General features: G+C 44.8%; 1 protein-coding gene across 2 annotated transcripts in view; it reads right to left on the bottom strand.

Moving 5' to 3' along the window:
* The window catches only part of ANO6 (anoctamin 6), a 210,724-nt gene that overhangs the window by 116,748 nt on the left and 72,032 nt on the right, over window positions 1–21,944 (bottom strand). For both annotated transcript variants that reach the window (XM_075551843.1, XM_075551844.1), the window contains one exon: window positions 16,502–16,578. In XM_075551843.1, coding sequence (XP_075407958.1) covers window positions 16,502–16,578 — 77 coding nt within the window. The remainder of the gene's footprint in view (window positions 1–16,501; window positions 16,579–21,944) is intronic.

Here is a 21,944-nt window from a genome sequence, read left to right on the forward strand (position 1 = left end):
CACCAAATAATATAGGGTGATTCAAATACCCATGGAGGGGACTAGTCAGTTTTGCCATCCCACTGGATAAACACATGAGTGAGGCATCTCCAACGCACGGAGAGGGAAATCCTGGGGAAAGAAGGCTCCCAGGGCCATGGAATAAGACAGGGGTCATGGCTGCCAGCATGGCTGAGAAGAGGCATTGCAGACAAAAGAACTGGGACAGCAGTCAGGAGAGAGTTACAGAGGATGGAGGCGTGTGCCTGGGACAGTAGTCAGGAGAGAGTTACAGAGGATGGAGGCGTGTGCCTGGGACAGCAGTCAGGAGAGAATTACAGAGGATGGAGGCGTGTGCCTGGGACAGCAGTCAGGAGAGAGTTACAGAGGATGCCTGACCTGTCTCAGGAGATCAGCCTTAGGCTTCTGTGAAGGTGGATTCTACCTTTCCTTTGTGTAGGCAGAGTAAGACAACACAGCCTCACGTTATTTCTGCATAACGATAACCGATACAAGACGTCAAAAATGATTTTCCAGATTCCTAGCTGGAGCAGCTGGGAGAATGACGGTTATTGTTATGGATTGAATTGTGCCCCAAAAAATATGTGCTGAGCATCCTAATCTCTATGCCTACGATTAAGATCCCACTTGGAAATGGCTGTTTTGTTATGTCAACTCGACAGGATTCGTATAAGGTGTGTGCTGAGACTATCTCTTAAACTATCTTGTTATTCAAGGCGGTTCATAGCTACCCTATGAACAGCAGAATAAATCACCTCCCGATCGTGGCACCATCCACACAATTGTTCTTATTGCTGAGCCTACTTTGGCAGCCATTGGGTCAATCCACCTTGCAGAGGGTAACATGCACGATGCCCTTTCCCAGGAACTGGCCTCTCCTGATAATATGTCTGTCATCGTGACTTCTAAGGAGAATTTTGGCTGTGCTTCTTCCAAGACAGATTTCTTTGCTGTTCTAGCAGCCCATGGGATTTCCACTATTCTTCACCAGCAACATAACTCAAACGCATCGATTCTTTTCGATCTTCCTTATTCAAATTTCACATGCACGTGAGTGATGCACATGAAAATATGATGGCTTGGGTCAGACACACCAAAGTACTCAAAGGGGGGTTGGGGGGCAGGGGTAGTAGCTGATAGCACTGAGCCTATAGAACCCCACATGAGGGGAGTGAACAACAAAATTGTATGTAAATGGATTTACTGGATGGTGGAAAATGCCTCCCCCCCCAAATAAAAGTGTTCCTGGAGGGGAGGGCAAAAAGAGAGCTGGTATCAAGGAGTTTAAGAAGAAAGAAAATGTTTTGAAACTGACTGTGATAGCAATTGTACAGTACGGCTTGATGTGATTGAACTATGGAATGTTATAATATCTGCAAGAACTCCCAATAAATAAATAAAGTCATATGACTTGTTAAAAAAAAAGTAACATCCTTGCTTTTCAATACTTTAAAGAGGTCTTATGCAGATTTGTCAATGTAATGGGTTGTCCGATTCCTTGTCTGCTGCTTCCATGAGCACTGATTATACATCCAAACAAGACAAAATCTTTGACAAGATCAAACTTTTTTTTCATTACATCATATCATGATGTCTATTGGTACAGTTGTGAGGATTTATGTTCGTTTTCATTAATTTGTAATCATGCTGATGTCGGAAATCCTTAATCTTTGTCTGCACATGCTTTAATTTCTCCTTTCAGTAAGCAGGGCTATGGCATCTGCATGTCACAGGTTATTACGCCTTCCTCCAACCCCAATGCCTCATCCTTCTTTGTATAATCCAGCTTCTCTGACCATTTGTTCAACCTATGGCTTGGTTAAATACAGTGAGAGCATACAACCCTGATGCATACCTTTCCGAATTCTTAAACCATGCAGTATTTCCTTGTTGTGTTTGCACAACTGCCTCTTGGCCCATGTACAGATCCACCATGAGCACAATCAAGTGTTCTGGGATTCCCATTCTTCTCAAGGGTATCTATAGTTGGTTATGGTCCACAATGTGGAATGTCTTTGAATAGCCAATAGACGGAACTTCCCCTGTGGGTTTCTGAAACTACAAATCTTTATGGGAGTAGATGGCCTCTTCTTCTTCCTAATGAGTGGCTGGTGATTTTGAACCACTGACCTTGTGACTAACAGCCCAACACACAACCCTCTATACCACCAGGGCTCCTGGTTTTAAGATATAAAAGAAATTAAACAAGTAAGCAAGCAGAGATGGAGGAAGAGAGATGCTAACCCCATGAAGATCTTCTAGGAGCAGAAGCTCAGTAGAGATTTGGACTTTCCTCCAGAACCTAGAGAGATAGAAAACTTCCCTTGGAGATAGTTCTTGAAAATAGGACTTCTTGTCTCTTCAACTGGGAGAAAACAAATTTCTGTTTCTCAAAGCCACCTATTTGTGGTACCTTCAGTCACAGTAGCTATAGAGGACTAAGATGATTACATTTACCAAACTCTGGAAGACTGGAAGAGAAATAATTTTAGGAAGGAGGGATTCTTGTAAGGTTTCCAAGTGGAGAGAGTGAGAGGGAAGATCTAAAACAGTGAGTACTAAGTTGGGAGCTGATACACAGAGTTTGTATTTAAAGCTAAAGAAGCACGTGTGAGAAGAGTAGGTATGAAAAGAGAACCAAGACTGAGCTCGGGGAGTCTACCTGCTCATGCGGCCTTGGACAGAAGGGCCCCGTAAGCAAGGACAGCAGAGAAGCCGCCAGAGAGAGAGAGAATGAGAGCGAGATGACCAACCTAAGATTGTCTTTGATCTGTGTGTCATCACCTCCCACTTTCCTCTTCCTTTCCACTTTCCTTGCTTCAATGCACCCCACCTGGGGATGAGTGCCCTAGTTTGCTAACTGCCTGCTTTCTCTTTACCCGCCAGGCCAGTATCAAGACAGCTAAGCTAGCCAATAGGAGCAACGGTTAAGTGCTGGACTGTTAACCAAGAGGGTCATTGTGAGTCAGAATCAACTTAACAGCCATAGGTTTGATTTTTGGCTTGACCACCCATGACTAATGAAATTAAAAGTAAATAAAATAGAAAATGCAGTTCCTGCATCTCACTCTTTTGTGCCACATTACAAGTGTTTATGGCCTCACCTGGCTCGGGACTGTTTATTGTATTGGACAACACAGATTTAAACCTATACATTATCACAGAACGTTCTACTTGGAATCACAGCGATTGCTCTGCTTTCGTCTCTTTAGTTCAGAATTCCAGACTTTGCAGGCCAACACTTCTACATCTTGATCCTTGATCTTTTCAAGTTTACCCCCTTTTACTCCCCTTGATGAACTTGACATTCCAGGTATAATCAACATTTCTCACTCATGTCCACTTTCATTTATTTGTTCACATCATGCTATTTGCATATCTTCCTGTAATATCCACTGAGATGGTTAGCTTTATGTGTCAAAAGAGCTAGGCTATACCACCCAGCCAACTAATCCTAAAATACAAATCAAGAAAGCTATGTTATAGATGTGGTCAACATCTATAATCACGGAACTTTAAATAAAAGAGGTTATCCTCAATAATATGGGTGGGCTTCATCCAATCTGGTCAAAGGCCTCAAGAACAAACTGGAAACTTCATGGAAGAGAATTCTGCCTGTGAACTGCAGTATTAATGCCTTCCCCACACACTGTACCCCACAATCAGGTAAGCTGACTCCTTGAGATCACATCCTTATTTTCAGTAATAGCTATATGCACAAACGAGAAGGCCTTCAAAATGTTTGTGGAAATTGAATTGGAAGATCACTCTGTGAAGCCCCTTGTGTTAGTCTGGGTACTTCAGAGAAACAAATCCACAGAAACTAATGTATAAGAGAGTTTTATATAAAGGTTAAGTGCACATCAAGAAAACATCCCAACCCAGTGCTGTCCAAACCCCCAAGTCCAACATATGTCCAACACCAATCCACAAAGTCCTCCTCCACCTCACTAAACAGAGGCAATGATGCCGACTGCAGGAAGAAAGCCGAGTCAGTGAGCGTGTAAGCATCTCAGTGCTGGCAGGGTCTCCACATGGATGCTCCAGCACCCAGGGCTGCATCGGGGTAGGTCCATGTGGCTTCTCCTTGGGGATGTCCTGCAGGAAGTGAGCCTTGCCAGCTGAAGCAGGGAACTGCTAAAGCAGCTACACCCTGATGCGACCATCAGAAAGCAAGAGACCTGAGAACTAGAAAGGCGAGGCTCACAGAGCCATTTATCCCTCCGCCCTTCAATTAACCCCACATGTGTTTATCAGCCAGGTTGGCACAATAAACTAACTACCTCACCCCTCGTGTATGAGCATATATACCCATATATGAACACACATACATATACATAAAGAAATTTTTCTAGCAGGACATATATACGTTTTTCTGGCAAGACCTGAACTGACACAGATTTTGGTATAGATTTCAGTACCAAGCAAAACATGCCTTCCAAGGTTCAGCTACATACTACCTCCTTCAAAAATAGAAGTTGTATGTTTCTAAGACAGTGATTGTTAAACTTGGCTGCACAGCTGAGTACCGGCTGCACACTGTAGACTTTAAATAATTAGACTCAGGTTCTATGTGCGAGTCAGATTAGCATATGAAGGTGAAGCTTGAGTCTTCTTATTTTAGAAGACTGCACCAGGAATTCTGTTGCACAACCTTTCTAGCACTTTCTAAGTGCTGCTGGAACTTAACCATCTACTGCGTACTTTCTTATATTTTTTCATTTCATTCAAGCAACCAACATGAGTTGTATGACTACCATCCGTCAAACGAGGTGATAAGGTGCAGTAGGTGGGGGTCAACTATACACGCATTCTTGGCCTCAACAATTGTGGTCTTGATTCTCCAGAGCAAGCCCTGGGGTGTAGAAGTGTGTATTCCTTGAAGCACAGTGAGGAATAAATATTGAATGAAAGAGTAAGTAAAAAAAAAAATCCTGGAAAGTTTAGTGAAGCTGAGAGTGGTTTGTTTAAAATAGGGCACAATTTAAATAGCTCTGATTTCTGGTTCAATTGGAAATTCTATTAGCAAGTGCTAGCAAGTGCTCAACATATTTATTTATTGATAGACTGTACTGTTGGCATTTTTCTAAGGCTGCCCGGTAGGATTCCTTTTGAATTCAATGAAGATTTTGGTAGGCGCCTAAGTGGCCCTTACCTGTAGTTTCTCAGGCGCATAAATCACAAATGCTTTTCCTGCTCTACGGAGAATAGAAACACTTGTGATCCCAGGCCAGGCTGATTTCATTTGACCGGGAGGAAGAGGGGGTAGAGAGCTGGGCAGTAGAGGGCTGCAGCCCTTGGTCTGCAATGTGCTCAGCCGCCCATTCGCATCCATGTATGGAAAGGCAGACTTTTTGCTGTATTATTATTTCATGAATATGCTCTTAAGAGAGCAAAAAGGCTTTCAGTCAGGAGCAGGCAGTGAACAGCACCCCAGTGAGGACAGCTACCGCTGATTTTTCCTCTGTTTATACTTAAGGATCCTGAGGTCCTAAGAGACCTGCCCACAGGGGCAGAGAGCCCTGGTTCTGAAAGAGCAGTGGGCTTCTAACTCCTCCAAGGCCCTTCTTGTGCTCAGCTTTGTTTTGTTTTGGGGGTAGGGGCCGGCAAAATGTTTACCTACCCCCAATTTTTTAATTCAAAATAAAAAGGAGAAATACTTTTTCTTTCAAAATCTGAGAAGTGCCTCTTTTTCCTAACACAGCCCCCTGCCCCAGGCATTTTATTTCCTATCTCGCAAGACAATATCTTTACTCTTTAAAAACGCTTCAGGCTGATACAAGTCTATCAAATGGTAGCAATGCCACTGATATTGCTGATGGCTTTGTCAAATTTCTTCTGTGTTTTGATTTTGCAGGATTTGGGATTAGTGATCAAATTTTACTCAAGCTACAATTAGGATCCTGACTTGATATAGTCTAATTCATACTAACATCATAAGGAGCCAAATTACTGGTTTGCCCATGATAATTAATGAAAATGTTCTGTGGTAGTTATTACAACCTGCCAGGTCACATTAATCTACATTTCAAAAAGTGACTTGGGAGGAGTTGTAAATGCATTTGAAGGAGCCATTAGAATTTTCTGTGTAAAAGCATATTTATAGATTCTTACCATAACTATATTTCTTAGACTTAAGAAAAGCATTTGAGACTTACAGTAATATATATATATATATATATATATATATATATATATATATATATATATATATATATATATATATATATATATGAAATCAGGAAACCTCATGGCCAGAAATAAAAGGATTTCAAGTCATCTTCCCAAAGCTTTTAAACCTTATAAAGTAATTTAATTAAGAGGCTAGAAGGGGAGGGGCAACTGCAGTCGAATGCCCACGGCTCTGGCTTTTTACATGCATCTTGGGGACTCACGCTATGTGTACATTTCCACCAAGGTAGGGCTTTTCTTTGTATTTCTATTACAACTTTCTACACTGGTGCTGTCTTTTAGGTCACAGCATGGTCAGGTTACTTACCAGCAAACTCTTTTCTTTAACTCAGTTCTTCCCCTGCTGTTGGGTTGGCTGGTGTGCTTTGAAGCCGTTATTGTAATGTGCTTCTGGATGACTTTATCATCAAATGAGTTCCAGGGCAAAAACTGACGTCCCATCTTTGTTCCGAACGCCCAGGGCTCCCTGCTGTCTTTGTCCAGGTTTTTGTCAAATTAATGTTGACATTCCCGAGACCAGGGAGAGCTCACTGAATTCCAAATGTGCTAGGTTTGAGGGGCAGGCATTCCCAAGGCATTTTACAGCCAAGGGTTTCTGGAGATAGGGGGATACAACCAAGCGGAATGAATACCTGTATAGGGAGGAATGGGTCTTTATTGATTACATAATTTGGCTGATGGTGCTAGCAATAGATCGAATAAGGAGAAACATGAAAGGAAGCAACGCAGATTCATCAATGAGTCACATTTAACTCATTTGGGTGATTTATTCACAGAAAGTTCCTCCCATTCCCTTACTGCCACCACCACACCCTGCTGACTTTCCATCAAGGACTCGAACCTGCTACAGATGGCACACGCTTCCTTTCCGCCCCCACTGCCATGGCCCGGCTCAAGGATCCATTACCTCCTGGAGTCCATCTGTGTTTTGAACTCCTTGAGGGCTAAGACACTGTCACTGCGGGAAATGTTCATGCTGAAACATGTCTGTCTGCGCACATATACCTTCTATGCATGGGCTTTAGTATTGTATTTTCCAAAGGCATGCACCAATGATTTAAATGAAAACTCTGCTGGCCTGCCTCCTGCAGGGTAGAAGGCCTGGAGGCATAGTGGCTCACAGCGTGGCCTGCCCTTTGAACCCACCTGTTGCTCTTCCAGGAGAAGGGTGAGATTCACACTTCCATAAAGACTACAGCCTTGCAAACCCCAGATAGGACCTCTATGAGTCAGAAGTCAGAATCAACTCCATGACTTGATGGTCCTGGGGGCGTTGTTCTGTTCTGCTGTTGTTGGCTGGGGGTGGGGATGGAGGGTGGTGTTGAGTGTCAGGATACAAAGAGGTCTCCTCGCCCCATGCTTTCTCTCAAAACGGAGCGGCATCCAAAAGAGAAGGCGGCGTAACTGACACTGAGCCAGAGTCGTCTAATATTCTCCTTGGTTTGGACACATGACCTGTGTTCACTTTCTGGCATCAATACAAGCTTGATTCACACTGGGTTTATTTAGTCAGGTGCCTACCTTTTCTCTTGGAGCGCTGTAAACCTTGTTTCTTAGACTCGTTACTTGAACAGCTGATATTAATGAATTAGGGGCAGGAGTGTACTTTAATTCATATTGATTTTCGTCTCCCCCAGAAATTGATTTCAATCCATTACCCGACAGTCTTGGTAAGATCCATCATCCAGATAAGCACCTTCTCACTAGGCCCACACATCTCCATTCTACATTGATGCATTTCCCACACATGTACACACCTTGCTAAATTTAGACCGCTCAAGAAGTGTGGGGCTTTCTCCTGGTTGACCCATTGAGTAATCGTCATTAAAATAATACAGCCATGAATAATGTGCTTAGTTCCACATGACTTATTTTTATGAAATCTTTGTTGACTCCCAATGACCTTTATCTCATATTCACAGAAATCGTCTGCTTAAAATTCATATTCAATAATGTTCCAGGAGAGTAATGTTCCAGTATCAATGTCTTGTCCACCAGAAGTCAGCCCTTGCCCAACTTCTAGTTCAATGCCACCTCTTTTTGAAAAGGGTCACATCGGCCTTGCAGTCTTTTGCCACCTGTCCTGGACCCTGGACGTCCTGAAGATCACCAAATGCGGTCCCCTGAGCAAATCTGCAAGCTCTCTTAATACTGACTGAACCATACTTCTTCTAGCCAGAATATTTAGACCAATTTCCAACAGCTATATTCGTTTCTGAAATATTCTCCTGCAGCATGGGCTTCTACACCCCTCTATAGCATGAACCATTTCTATCTAAAGTTCATCATCATTAGGAGAGAAGACAAGGACTAGAGAAGCGGGTGCTCTGTTCTCTGTCATCTTTTGCCATTAAGCCTGCTCCTCGAGTTGGGGACGCATCACTGTTTCCTTGTGGATTCACACAGCTCTAAACCAGCCAGTCAAAATCCCTCTCTTATTCACTCAGCATGCTCAGCATTTTTCACAAGTCTCAATTCACATACTCACTCTGGACTATAACGCTTGCATTTTTTGTTACTAATGTCAAGTATTACATTTGAGTGCCCCCAGACCTTTGCTAACCCAGGATGCTGATTTGTTAATACTACATTAAAATGGCTTTAAACCCACTCCGAGCCTGGCCTGGAGGCCTAATCACCATATATGCCTCTGTTCCTCCGGGAACTCTTGTGCATTCCACAGAAGTGACTCGGAGAACAGGTGCCGGCAGCATGGACTCTGCCAGGCGAGTGCATACTTTTGCTCGGGAAACTGATCCTAACAAATCCACAGTGCTCGCTCCTGCAGCAGCCACAGAAAGCCAGTAACCAAATGCCCTTCCTGCCAGTGCCACAAAAAGGATACATTCCATCGCTGTTTATACTGGAAGACACAGAAAGGTTTCAGCTTGAAATGCCATATGATTTCCGACTACAGCAAATGGCCAGCCTAACAGCTCTTACTAGTCCAGCTATCTTTGATCTCAGGCCCCCACTGAATACTTTGTTTGCTAGATGTTTGTTCCTTTCACTGGTGGAGGCCGGCGGGAGCAGTGGTGAAGTGCTGGGCTTCTGCGGGTCCCACTAGGAAACCCTATGGAGCAGTCCTCGTCTGTCCTGTAGGTGAGAATCGACTAGGGTACACCACAGCAGGATCTGCCCTCCTCAGGCATGGCCGAATTAACGTTCAGAAAACCCTAATTCCAATCACATCCACAGGCCACGGGGCCCGAGACCCTATATATCTTTTCTTTGGTGACCAAGTCATTCCTTAACGGGGGCTCCATGAATAACTCGAAGTTGGAAGCCCCCCATAATACATACGACAGTCCCTCCAACTAAGAGCAGCTCCAGATGCCCAATGCCGAGGGTGGGAGATTCTGCTCTAACATGATCTCTACTCTTTGCTTCGTCTGCTTCTTGACATCTGCGATTTCCTGAGGTTTCCTTTAAACTGGTTGCCTCCTGAAGGAGAGGCTACTGATCCCTGAAGTCACTGCCCCTCACACCCTGGAGGTGTTAAGTGCTAGCTTGCTAGCGCTTGTCCGGTACATTTTCTGTTGTCCCCTCCAACCCATGGTGACCCCATGTGTACAGAGGAGACCTGTCCCACACGGCTTTCAGGGCTGTGACTTTTGGAAGCAGATCCGCAGCCATGTTTGCTTCTGTGCCACAGTGTGAGTTTGAACTGCCAACCTTTTAGTTAACAGACAAGTTATTGAAGGGAAGACTCCGTTATCTTTGCTTCTATATCCATGAACTTTTGGAAGCCCCCACATATAAATAACCCCCAAATCAAACCCACTGCAGTATTGTTGATTGCAATCCCCCTGGTCCTGTAGGGCAGAACTGTGCCATCGAGTTTCCACGGCTGCCAATCTCTCTAGAAAAGTACCACATTTTTCTCCCACGGGATAGTTGGCGGGTTTGAACTATCAACCTTCGACAGATTCTCTATTTCATTTGCTTTATTTTATGTCTCTTCCATTAAAATGTAAGCTCCGTGAGTGCTGGGCCATTTTTCTTTTTGTTCACTACAGTGCCTAACAGTAGTCAGCACACAAGTGTTTGTAGAATGATTAATATTGTAATTCTTCCTTGGCATCACTAATATCTTCACCTGGTCAAAGAGCATCAAAGCTGGGTTTGAAGAAATACCATGAATCATTAAAGCCTTGTCATTTGGTCTCCTTTCTGATACACTTTGGGCTTGATCTGGTTTTTAATATTTTCCGTGGAGTTTTTTTTTCTTTCATATTGGGCTTTATCTCTGTTGTATTTTGTCCTTGTTGACAGCCTTTTTGATTCTCTGTTATGTGTTTTCCTATAGATGACACTCAGGATAGGCAAATCCATAGACAACAACTAGAAAAAGGGCTCCTGGGGGTACAGCAGGGGAGGTGTGTAAGGAGGAGCTGATGACATCAAGGTGTTCAAGAGGGAGAAAAGTGTTTTGAAACTGATGTTGGTAGCAACTGTACAAAGCTGTTTGATATGACTGAACTGTGGAAAGGTGGGTGTGGCAGTTATGTAATCTGTCAACTTGCGAAGGGATGGACTCTAGCCTGTCAATCAGACTACAGCCAATGAGGTCTCTGTGTGGGGCTGGCCTTCTCCAGAGGATTCTGGGAAGTCCTGTCTTCCTCTCTAGAGGCACTTGCTGTGAGACTCTCCTGATGACAAGCCGGATGGGGCTATGCTGATGGGAGCCAGAGCCCTGGAGTGAGAGGGGCCACAGGGAGACCCCTGCCAGCGCTGAGATGCTTCCCACCCACTGGCCTGCGACCTTCCTGTCTTTGGGGTCATTGCATGCGTTGTGTCAGTCTGAAGAGGAATTTATAGACTGGTCTCAGACATACAGGCTAATATCAGACTTATGGACTTGATACGAACAGGGTTGGGATATTTTTTAAATCTATAATTACTCTTTATATAAAGCTCTTTCTTATACCCATATGAGTGTCTATGGATTTGTTTCTCTAGTCAACCCTGACTAACACAGTGGGTATGATGACTGGATTAGCTCCTAATAAAATGGCTTGGGGAAACAAAGAAGAAGAAATAGCCAGCATTGTCGATATGGCAGTATCTTCCCCAGGAAGAGAACCAAGTACAGAAGACCCTAAATGTGGATAGTCTTCAGACATCCTTGTCTGTGTGTCGCCAGGAGGGCTGGATGGAAAGGGGGCACCTACAAGGGACTTCAGAAAGCCCATCGGAAAATTCCATTTTTTTTCTTTTCCAACTTTCTACACTTCATTTGAAGCACCCTTGCATTTGCTCCACTTTAATCCTCACATTCCCGAGTCTCTGATTCTAGTTTAATGCGGCTAAATCCTGTGGAGTCTCACCACCTTCCTTGTTCGATCCTATGTAATACTCTTGCAGCCCAACGCACTTATTTTATTGATTCCAGATAGAGTAGAAACTAAACAATGGTCAATATCATCAATTGGTATGAGACAGGAGGTGGCATGAATCTTTCTAGTTCCAAAACGTCAGGAAAGTGAGACATAAAGCTGGAGTCTGAGAAGGCCGGAAAGCAGGTGTTACGAGCAAGACACAGGCCATAAAATTCCATCTCCTGAGCCTTCTCTTTCCTCCCATTAGGTGCTCTCCTGTCTAGAAAACCTCCTTGCAGCATCTCCCAACTTGCTGCTTGAAGATTCACCACTGCGAGACCAGAGTCCTCAAGCCCCGTTCCTGACCCCAAGTGTACCCAGGCAGCCAGATGCATCAGAGTGTCTGGGTCCAAGGCAGGGTGTCTAGTAACAGCCTTAACAACTTCCCAATGCACCTCCTTCGCCGCCTCTTCAAATCTCCGATTCCCAGCCCCTCCACACCTACACTTTTTGGAGGCTTAGAAAGGTCTCTCCCTGGATTGCACATATGATAACTACAAAATTAGTCCATTAACACTAAACTACTGACCCAAAAGTTGGTGGTTCCAATCTCCCCAGGGGAGCCACAAAAGAAAGACCCAGCAGTCGACTTCATTATGGATCTCAGCCAAGAAAACCCTGTGGGGCTCAGACCTACTCCAACACACGAGGCTGCCATAAGTAAGAACTGACTCAACAGAATCAGCCTGGCATCTGTTGGGCCAACAAAGTCTGGCGAGCCGGGATTAAGCTCTCAGTTCTCTTCTGTTCTTAACCAGGCCTGGGGCAGGGGCCCTGTGGTACAGAGGGTTATACACTCAGCTCAAGGTCAGCAATTGGAACCCACCAGTTGCTCCACGAGAGAAGGATGAGGCTTTCTACTCCTGTTAAAATGTATAGACTTGGATACCCACAGGGGCACTTTGATTCTGACCCATCAACTTGATGGCAGTGAATTGTGGACTTCTTTTCTGGCTGGTTTGAGTCTACATGCAACCGCAATGTAGAGCAATCTAGGTTTGTTTCATCTTCATGTGGACACTTTCTGTTTGGGAATCTGCTTATTTCTGCAGGTTCCTCTTTTAACTGGAACTCCACAACATTGGCCTCACACTGGCCAAGCCCTTTCCCAAAGTGTAACACCTGTCATAATACACATAGTCCATGCCCCTAAGGTATGATCACCACTCAAAGTTTCCGAGCCTCAGGTTTCCTACCATCCCAAGTAGATCCCCTTGAACTGATGTCGTCCAAAAACAGGCCTTATAAATAAATCACCATCCACCAAGGGTGCACAGCATTAGGGAAGAATATAAAGTTGGAGAAGAAAATCAGGATGGAAAAAATGTCCATGGCAAAATGGTAAGTTAGTAAAAGAGATGGCAGGATATATAGGACAATCACCATTGCTTGTAAGCAAAGAACAATAACAAGAAAAACAAAACCCCACTGAACTGGCTTTGGGATGGCTTCCCTTCCAAGCACTACCACCATGTTCCTGTCTATTAGAACAGTATTTGACCTGGTCCCTTCACCTTGCCCCTACCCGCATAATCACCTGAGCTCAGTGGGTCTACACCTACACATTCTGCTGCGACATATTCCCAGTTATTCACAAGCTGCAAGGGACCATAAACACACGCCCCTCTTACCCATGTATTGGTGGACCCCTTAACCTCTCCGCATAGTTCAGCTCACCTCACTGATCTACATCTTAGCGAAGGCTGGGAGGGGCTAAAAAGTAGCAAGGTGGGCAGCATCGGATGATGGTCTTACAGCAAGCTGGTGGAGGAAGATCTAGTGGCGTGTGCACCCCCGGAGAACAGGGGGCTACTGTGTTCAAGCTACCCCGGGAGGCGCACCAGCATGTCTTTCCCGGTAAGGTAGGCAGACAGCATGGCAAGGCCGGCTTTGCCCAAGGAGCCACAGGATGGATAACTGAGCCGAGAGAGAAAAGCTTAACTTGCTCATCATGCCTGTGACCCAGGTTACTGACCTAGTCCTGCCCTCCAAGGCCTTGTTTCAAACTAAAAACAAACAAAAGTTCTGAAGGAGCTAATAATGATAAGCATCTGCTTCTCCGGGTTGGCCAAACTGCATAAATACTCTCCGTTGTGTAAAACAACACTGGGCTCTTGATGCTCCTGAAATCTGAACTATGTGAGGAGAAGGCTTGAGCAAACACGGCCTGTGCCTTACTTTCTTTCACTTCAGCTGAGCAAACTGCAGCCGGGCCTTCCCAAATGCCAGACGCGGAGAAAAGAGAACGTTGCCGGCTCTGCTCCGGTTCCTTTCTGCTTTCAGCTTTGCTACGTGTCTGGGTTCCTGTGCACCCAGGCTTGTAGTCTGGCCCCTGCTTCTCTGTGTTCAGGTGTCTGGTGTGAATCAATGTACCTGATTGGGTCCTGGCATCTGCCCAGTCCACTGCACAGACGTCTGCAGCCACCTGTGATCACTGATGCTGTAACCTTCTGCTGACAAAAAAGGTCTGCCCTGAAATACAGTACCGGGGTCCCCTGAGCACCTGACTCTCTGGGCACTTCTTCTGCGCCTCCTGTTTGTTTGCCAAGGAGACAGCAGATTGGGTCCTATGCGCTTACTAATGAGCTGGCGAGAGTGCAGCTGGGGACCCAATGTAGGCAGCTGAGTGTGTGCCACGCGGAGAAGAGGCAGGGCAAGAGCATCAGCTCCAGGAAGCGCAAGAAACAGAGAGATTCCATCTGAGGCCAGTGAGAGAGGGGCCAACGGTCAGGATAGGAAAACCTGGTATCAGCTACACAAAGGTGCGCAACGTCATGAACAACTTACAACTCCACCCCCAAACAAGAACCTCTGCTTTTGCTCCAGGAGCCCCGGTGCACTGTGATTAAAGCACTCGGCAGCCCACTATAAAGGCACTGCTTGGAACCCAGCAGCTGCTCTGTGGGGAAAAGGTACGGTCAAGTCCGCTTCCAAACAGATGTGCAGCCTAGGAAACGCTAGGCTCTGTACCCTGTTCTGTAACGCCGCTCTGACTCGGTTACATGAGTGGCTTTTCTTCTTGGTGACAGACATAATTAGGAAGTGGGGATTTAGCCTAAGAATTGACTTCCAGCTCAGACAGTTTTAGCTCGTTTTGAAAACAAGCCTCTGAGTAGGGTGCACAGTATTCTGCGATCCTTGAGTGCTTATTCCAGCTTGGACTAGTCGCTCTTCACACCTGGGAGATGGGAATGTGCTACTCAGGAAGTTACCATGGAAAAGGGGGGAGGACAACCAAGGTATCTGCACCCTCTGTGGAGAAGGACACTGCCGAGGCATGCCGACTTCCAACACCGCGATGTCCAGCAATCTGTTCTTGAGGAAAAGCATCTTATTCTCACATAGGGAATTGGTGTGAGGTGTCTATGTGTTTACCGGGCTCACCAACACCTTAATGCACACAGCTCTGTTTAGATTGCCCATGTTGCATAAAGCCTAAGAAAGCAGGGGTGGAGAGTGGAGCTCCATGAGCTACTACCAACATCATACTCAAGTGTGAAATGTCTGTGTCATTCATTTCTGGTGTTCGGCTCCAACTACAGAAATTAAAATGAAAAAACCCCACAAGATGGCCCCTACTATTTCTAAATGCAGGATAATGGTGAACATTCACAAATTTCCTCCACTGAAAATCTCATTGAAGAGACTAGGGAAGTCATTGAATGCTATGCCTTTCTATTACAGCCAAGTGATTTTCCCAGCAGGCAGTCTGCTAGGACCCCGCGGGCGGACGTCCCTCGCGTAGAAGAAAATGGCACGGTGGGTACAGTGTGATGTGCGCTCCTGGGCTTCCGTCCTTGCTCCTGGTTGACCAGAGTGTGAGATCCATAAAGAGTGGGTGAGACCAGGACAAGCACACCAGGAGTTCCTTTTTTGTCTTTATCAATAGCGCGATCTGCCCTTCCAATTACTGGCACGGAGGCTGTGTAGCACCCTTTGAAAATCAACTCAGAAAGATTTTGTTGCTGTTGTTCCCCCAGGGCTGAAGTGGTAGACGAGTCATTTGCAAGCGAGGATGAAAATCAGTCCGTCTAGGTAGAGCTTGGCCTGCTTTTCCTACACATCTGGAGTGATAATACGGTACGTCAGCCAGGGACACGGCCCTCCTCACCCGTCCCTTCCAAGTGAGCCCGAGAGAAAATCTATTTAGTAAGGACATTCTGCACAAGGCATCCTAGGTGCTTAATTTTCTTTAAACAAGGCATTAATAAAATCACAGTAGCATGTGATGCACTTTTTAATTCCTTGAGGGTAGGAACCATGGTTAAGCTTTAATGAGTCTAATTTAGTGGGCGCATTTAGTTCCTCTTTAGGTGGGAACAACCAGTAGAAAATTTCTAGCCCTCCAAGAGCCATCCACATAGGCTGAACATTCCAGAAAGAACGGGCAATCAGACCACGCCCACCTTCGATGACTAGACTGGTCCAGCTGTTGGCACGTGCTCAGTGGAGCCGGCTTTGCTGAGTTGCTAAGCGAAACTGCGAGCAACAGTGCCAGTGACTGAAGAGCACGTTTTGGGAAGAGGCTGCTGTTGTTACTGTAGAAGGAATTTCCATTCGCCAATACCCAAGCGGTACGAAGAGTAGGCCAGTTGCATTGTGGTTAAGCACTCAACTGCCAAAAGAAAGGCCAGAGGTTCAAAGCCATCTTTCTCTTGGTTTCTGTAAAGATCTCAGCCTTGGAAACTCGTTGGAGAAGTTCTGCTTTGTCCTCCAGAGTTGCTCTGCCTTGGAATCTACTCCAGACCAGCGGGAGATGAAGAATGCATTAGGGCTGATACTGAGGACACAGCTCCATAGTAGCATGCTCCCGGAGGCCTCAAAGACACAGTCCCTGCCTGTGGGGCCTGTGCCAGCCCCAGAGCCCCTCTTCATGAAAACTTCTCTAGCAAAACAAAACAAGCTGACAAGAGAGTGGCAGTACTCACAAACTCCGGTGTTCGAAACTCACGCTGAACTTCCTGGGAAAATTCAGAGGTAATTGTCTGTCCGAGGTTTTCCATCACTGTGAAAGAAAACAGACGGATCAATAAATCACTGAATGCCACAAATACACACTTTCACTGTCCCCTTTATGGCTCTGCTTTTATATCAACAGCACTAGGTCCACAACAGAACTGAGCATTTGGACTGCATATTCAGGTTCCCAGTATTTAACACTCTTAGGTCTCAGGGACGCACTCTTTAAAAGCCGTTCCACCCTCTGGACAGTGCCAGGCTTACGGGATCTTAGCTCTTAACGTGTTCTGGGCGAGATCTAGGACAGAGAAGCATTTGGATTTCACTTCGAAGGACGCACCACTAAGTGCTAGAAAACCCTAGCCAAGGGTCCCTTGCTGCCTATTGGTGGTCTTTTCTCCCACTGGCTCCCAGAGAACCCATGGGGAACCGTATTCTTCCTGTTAGATCAGCACCAGCTAACAGAAAATGGAAGGGGAGCCACGTAAGTAGTTTTAAATTTCATTATAGCCTCATTAAATAAAGTACAAAGGTACAGGTGAAAATAATTTTACTACTACATTTTCTTTAACCTAATAGATCCAAAATAGTACCAACATGTTGCCAATGCTTTTAAACTGTTACTACAACATATTTCACACTCTTCAGTAGTCAGGCTTAGAAATTCAGTGTGTATTTTACACACTACAAAATAAGTACATGTGGCTAGTAGCTAGCCACCCTATTGCCCATCGTAACCCACATTGGAAGAGACGTCAAATGTCCAGGAGGTCAGACTGCAAGACACTGGGCCTGTCTTTTCAATAAGTTATTGTCAAGAGTAAAATGTCAATAAATAATAATAAATGTTAATAACATTAATAAACAAAATGTCAAATAAATAAAGGCTAAGTAAAATGGAATAAGGCAACCATTTGTATTGTGTGGTCCTGGATTAAGTCCAGGATTAAACACAGTAGATGTACAAGAGATTTTTTATAGCGAAACCTGGATATGAATTAAGTATTAAGTCATTTTAAGGACTTATGGAGGGGCTCCAAGGGGTTCCTGGTAATATGGAATTAAAAGACCCTTTGACCTATTTACAATTTTTCTAGTTTTCATTATTTTCTGTTATCTTTTCAACTGAGGATTTTTATTGTTATTGAGTTTATGTGTCCTTGCTTTCATTTTTGTAGATTTTTCTCTATGTGGAATCCACGATAGGTAAATCTATAGAGATGGTAACTGGATTAAGAGTTTCCTGTGGGATATAGCAAGGAGCCCTGGTGGTATATTGGTTATGAATTGGGCTGTGATCCACATGGTTGGCAGCTCAAAACACCACCAGCAGCTCCACGGGAGAAAGACTGGGCTTTCTACTCCCATAAACAGTTCCAGTCTCGGAAACTCACAGTCACTATGAGCCAGCGCTGAGGTGACAGCAGTGAGTTTGGTTTTGGGTGGTTACAGCAGGATCCATCAGGGGGAAAATGAGGAGCTAGTACCAAGTACAAAAAAGAAGAAACTGTTCTCAAATTGATTATAGCAATGATTTTACAACTTTTTAATATGCTTAAATTATTGAACTGTACGACCTAGGAATCAAATGTCATTAAACTATTAAAATATTTTAAAGATGATGAAAAATTTTCACAACTGCGTTCAAAGCCCCTAGTCGAAGCCCCTTCACATTACTGATAGCAATGCAAATTGGGGTTGTAAATAAAGATGATTAAATGTGTAAACAAATTTAATAAGATGCACCCCAGAGAGCCTTTGTGGTGCACATGCAGGTTTACAACATGGACAATCAGGGACACCCACACCCTTTAGCAGCTCTGTCTGCTGGACAATGCCAGGTTTATAGGACAAACCCCCCGCCCACCACCATCCAGTCAGCGCCGACTCAAAGCAAGCCTAGAGGACAGGGAGAACTGCCTCTGCGAGTTGCTGGGACTGTAGCTTTTTCAGGAGTAGAAAGCCCTGTCTTTCTCACTCAGAGCAGTTGGTGGTTTCGAACTGCGGGCTTTGCAGATCGCACTATGCCACCAGGGTTCCAGGTTTATAGGGTATTAGGTCTTCAAATGCTCTAGGGTACATTTCGATTCTTCACAGAAAGACACACTAAGTGCTGTAAGACTGTAGCTAAGGGTCACTGTTGCCTCCTGGAGTTCTGTTTTCTCACTGGATCTCAGAGAAGCCACGAGGGATCAGAGCCCACCTGCCAGACTAGCACCATCTAAGAGAAAGATGATCAGTTTCATCAAAAAGTCAATGACACAAGAAAAAGAGATTTCCCCCCTGATTTAAAGAGAGCTGGTGATGTAACATTTACGGATTGGACTACAAACAGCAAGGTCAGCAGTTCAAGATAACCAGCCTCTCTGGGGAAGAAAGAGAGGCTTTCTGCTCCCACAGAGGTTTACAGCTTCAGAAGCACACAGAGACATTTCTTCTGGGTCCTATAGGGTGAGAAGGGATGCTGTTGGGTATGTGCTAAGCTGCTAATGTCAAGTTGGCAGTTCAAACCCACCAGCTTCTCCTTAGGAGAAGGTGGAGGCTGTCAGCTCCCATAAGGATTTATAGCCTCAGAAAGCCTATCTAAGTTCATTCTGAGTCAGAATCAACAGGATGGCAGCGGTGAAGGCACATAATGACCATTAGTAAACGTTTGGTCCCAGACTAGGACCTAATTTGAACAAATCAGCCACAAAGGACTTTTAAAAAAAAAGTTAAATTTGAATATGGAATAAGTACTAAATTATATTAAAATTACTTTTAATTTTATTAAAGGTAGTGGTATCTGAGCTGTATAGCAACATGTTCTTTCTTGAATGCACTTTAATTTTTTCAAAAATTCATTGGAAGCTTTTGTGGGAATGAAGGCCAATTCTTACTGAACCAGAAGAATTCTCTGCAGTGGGCCAAAGGTGGGAAGCGGAGTTTACAAGGCAACTTCATAGCAGATCTAAGTGATTATTTAGGAGACCAAAATGTCAGAGCAATTAAGCCGATGGTGTTTCCAAATACTTAGGTAGGCTTGGGACTTCGTTAGGAAGCATCCGGGGTTAGGTTTGAGGTTCCTGATGACTCTTAGCAAGCAAATAAGATAATACACTCGACCTTCGAACTCACATCATCGCGTGATTAAGATCTGAAAGGAAATGCCAACAGAATGACAGAACGGAGAAGGGCCTCTGGCTCTTTTTAAAACGGAGCTCAGCAGCGGACCCCCTCGCCCCCACCCCCTCCGTGTGAACGGAAGCAGAAGCAGGAGGGAGATAGGCCAGGAACTGCAGAGCCCAATCAGGGTGCTTGCCTCCTGGGCAGGGAGGGGCGGGGGTGGAGGGTAGGCGGAGCGATCACTGTGAGGCCTGCGTCACTGAGAGTGTTGCCACATGACAAACCAGTTATTTAAACGTGAGGACATTTGTCCAAGATCACCCCATTTCTGCAGACCACCTTTAAAACACGCTGCTAACCTGTACTTGCATAGCAGGCTGTGAGAGTGTGTCAATCGGCGCTTCACAGCCAGTGCAGATCACAAGGGAAGACCTCAATTCCAGCACTCCGATACTAAAGAAGTTTTAGCTGTGGTATTTAGGATACACGGTTTCTGGCAAAATCAGCAACTCAATGAGGCATGATAATATTGCAAGGTTGTTTTTTTTTTTAAGAGTATTGTAAATCTGACTATAGGTCTAATCTGAATTCCTTTCTGACCATATGCCCTATTGATCTATTACGATTCTGAGGGGTCAAGAGACGGGATTTTTTTTTTTAAGAGAGAGATGGGATAAAAACAGGTCTGGTTGTCTTTAAATGAAATAACAAGCTATAAGAAAATATGCATTTTGCCTAAAGACAGAAGAGAAGCAAGATGTATCCCCCAGATGTTCTATCAAATGAAAGGCATCTATGTGCATCCTGAAAGGCTCTGGGAGAGGAAAACAAATACGGCGCCGGCGCCATGTATCGTTTTAGCAATTCGATCCACTGGTTAATGTCAACACGAAGGAGAAACGGAACATGAGTGAGTCAAACAGAAAGAGCTTCTAGGTGGAACAAAGCTGCAGCTGTTGGCCCCATGACCTAACAGAGTACCGCCGAGCACGTGACTCACGATGCTAACAAGATGACGATACTTCAGGGTATGGGGAGGGGGCGGGGGGCACTGGTTACTGCTTGATTCTCATTGCTGGGAATCTAACTCAGCTCAAAAAGATCACTTCTCAGCAAAAAATAAAATGGTCAAAAATCATGGTGACACTGCGGAGGGCTTTTTATTCAAATGGGGGAGGCACATGCAAAAGCAAAAATTACAAAGATTCAGAAATGTTCACTTTTTTCTTTATGCAATATTTGACATGTATTTTTAGCATTTTAACTATCCTCAAAAAACATACCAGAAAAGTACTACTCTGAAAGGAATCATGATTAAATTGTTTGGTTTTGAACCATGGAATATAACAAGTATTTAAAACCTTGATATTACCTCTAAAGGAGCCCTCACAGTGCTAACCTCAAGGTCAGCTATTCAAACTCACCAGCCACTCCATGGGAGAAATTTGAGGCTGTCTGCTCTTGTAAAGATTTGCAAAGTGTAAGAAACCTTGCATTAGGTTACTATGAGCTGGAATGGACTCCACTGCTGTGGATTTGTATTACTTATGGAGGAGTGGCAGAGTGATTAATCCACAGGGCTGCTAACAGCAAGGTCAGAGGTTTGAAACTACCAGCCACCCGGTCAGCGAAAGATGAGACTTTCTACTCCCATAAAGAAGTATAGTCTTGGAAAGCCACAGGGGCAGTTCTACCTTGTCCTATAGGGTCGCTGTGGGTTGGAATCAACTGAATGGCAGTGAGTTTGGATCTTGAAGTATGGAGGAGTGAGAGGTATGGCCGCTGTAAAACCCGGGGGCTAACCAAAAGGTGAGTAGGAGAAAGTTGTGGCAATCGGCATCCACAAAGATGTACAGCAGTGCACACCCCACTGAGCAGCTCTCTGTCGTCTTACAGGATGGTTATGGTCTAAGTCGACTTGACAGAAATGGGTTTGTTTTGGTTTGGTTCACCCAGTTGTTCAATCCTCTCTAGTCAATTCCAACTCATCGGGACCCTATACGATACAGGAGACTTTCCTATAGGGGTTTCCAGGCTATAATCTTTATGGGGGAAGATCACCAGGCCTTTCCCCTATGGAGTCACTGGGTCGATTTACACTGCCAACCCTTCAGTTAGCAGCTGAGTGCTTAAGCCTTTGTGCTACCATGGTTCCGATGATTTCATCCTACTATGGTTTCCCCTGCCACCAACACTCTTACAGACTCCCATTTCTACCGTCTTAAAAAAGAAAATGACCCTCCCCTTAAATATGCCACCATGCAAATGTCAGGGATACCCTTTGCCCCCCAAATTGCTCTTTTCCTA

Source organism: Tenrec ecaudatus, chromosome 6 (genome assembly GCF_050624435.1).
Source record: "Tenrec ecaudatus isolate mTenEca1 chromosome 6, mTenEca1.hap1, whole genome shotgun sequence".
Classification (NCBI taxonomy): Eukaryota; Metazoa; Chordata; class Mammalia; order Afrosoricida; family Tenrecidae; genus Tenrec; species Tenrec ecaudatus.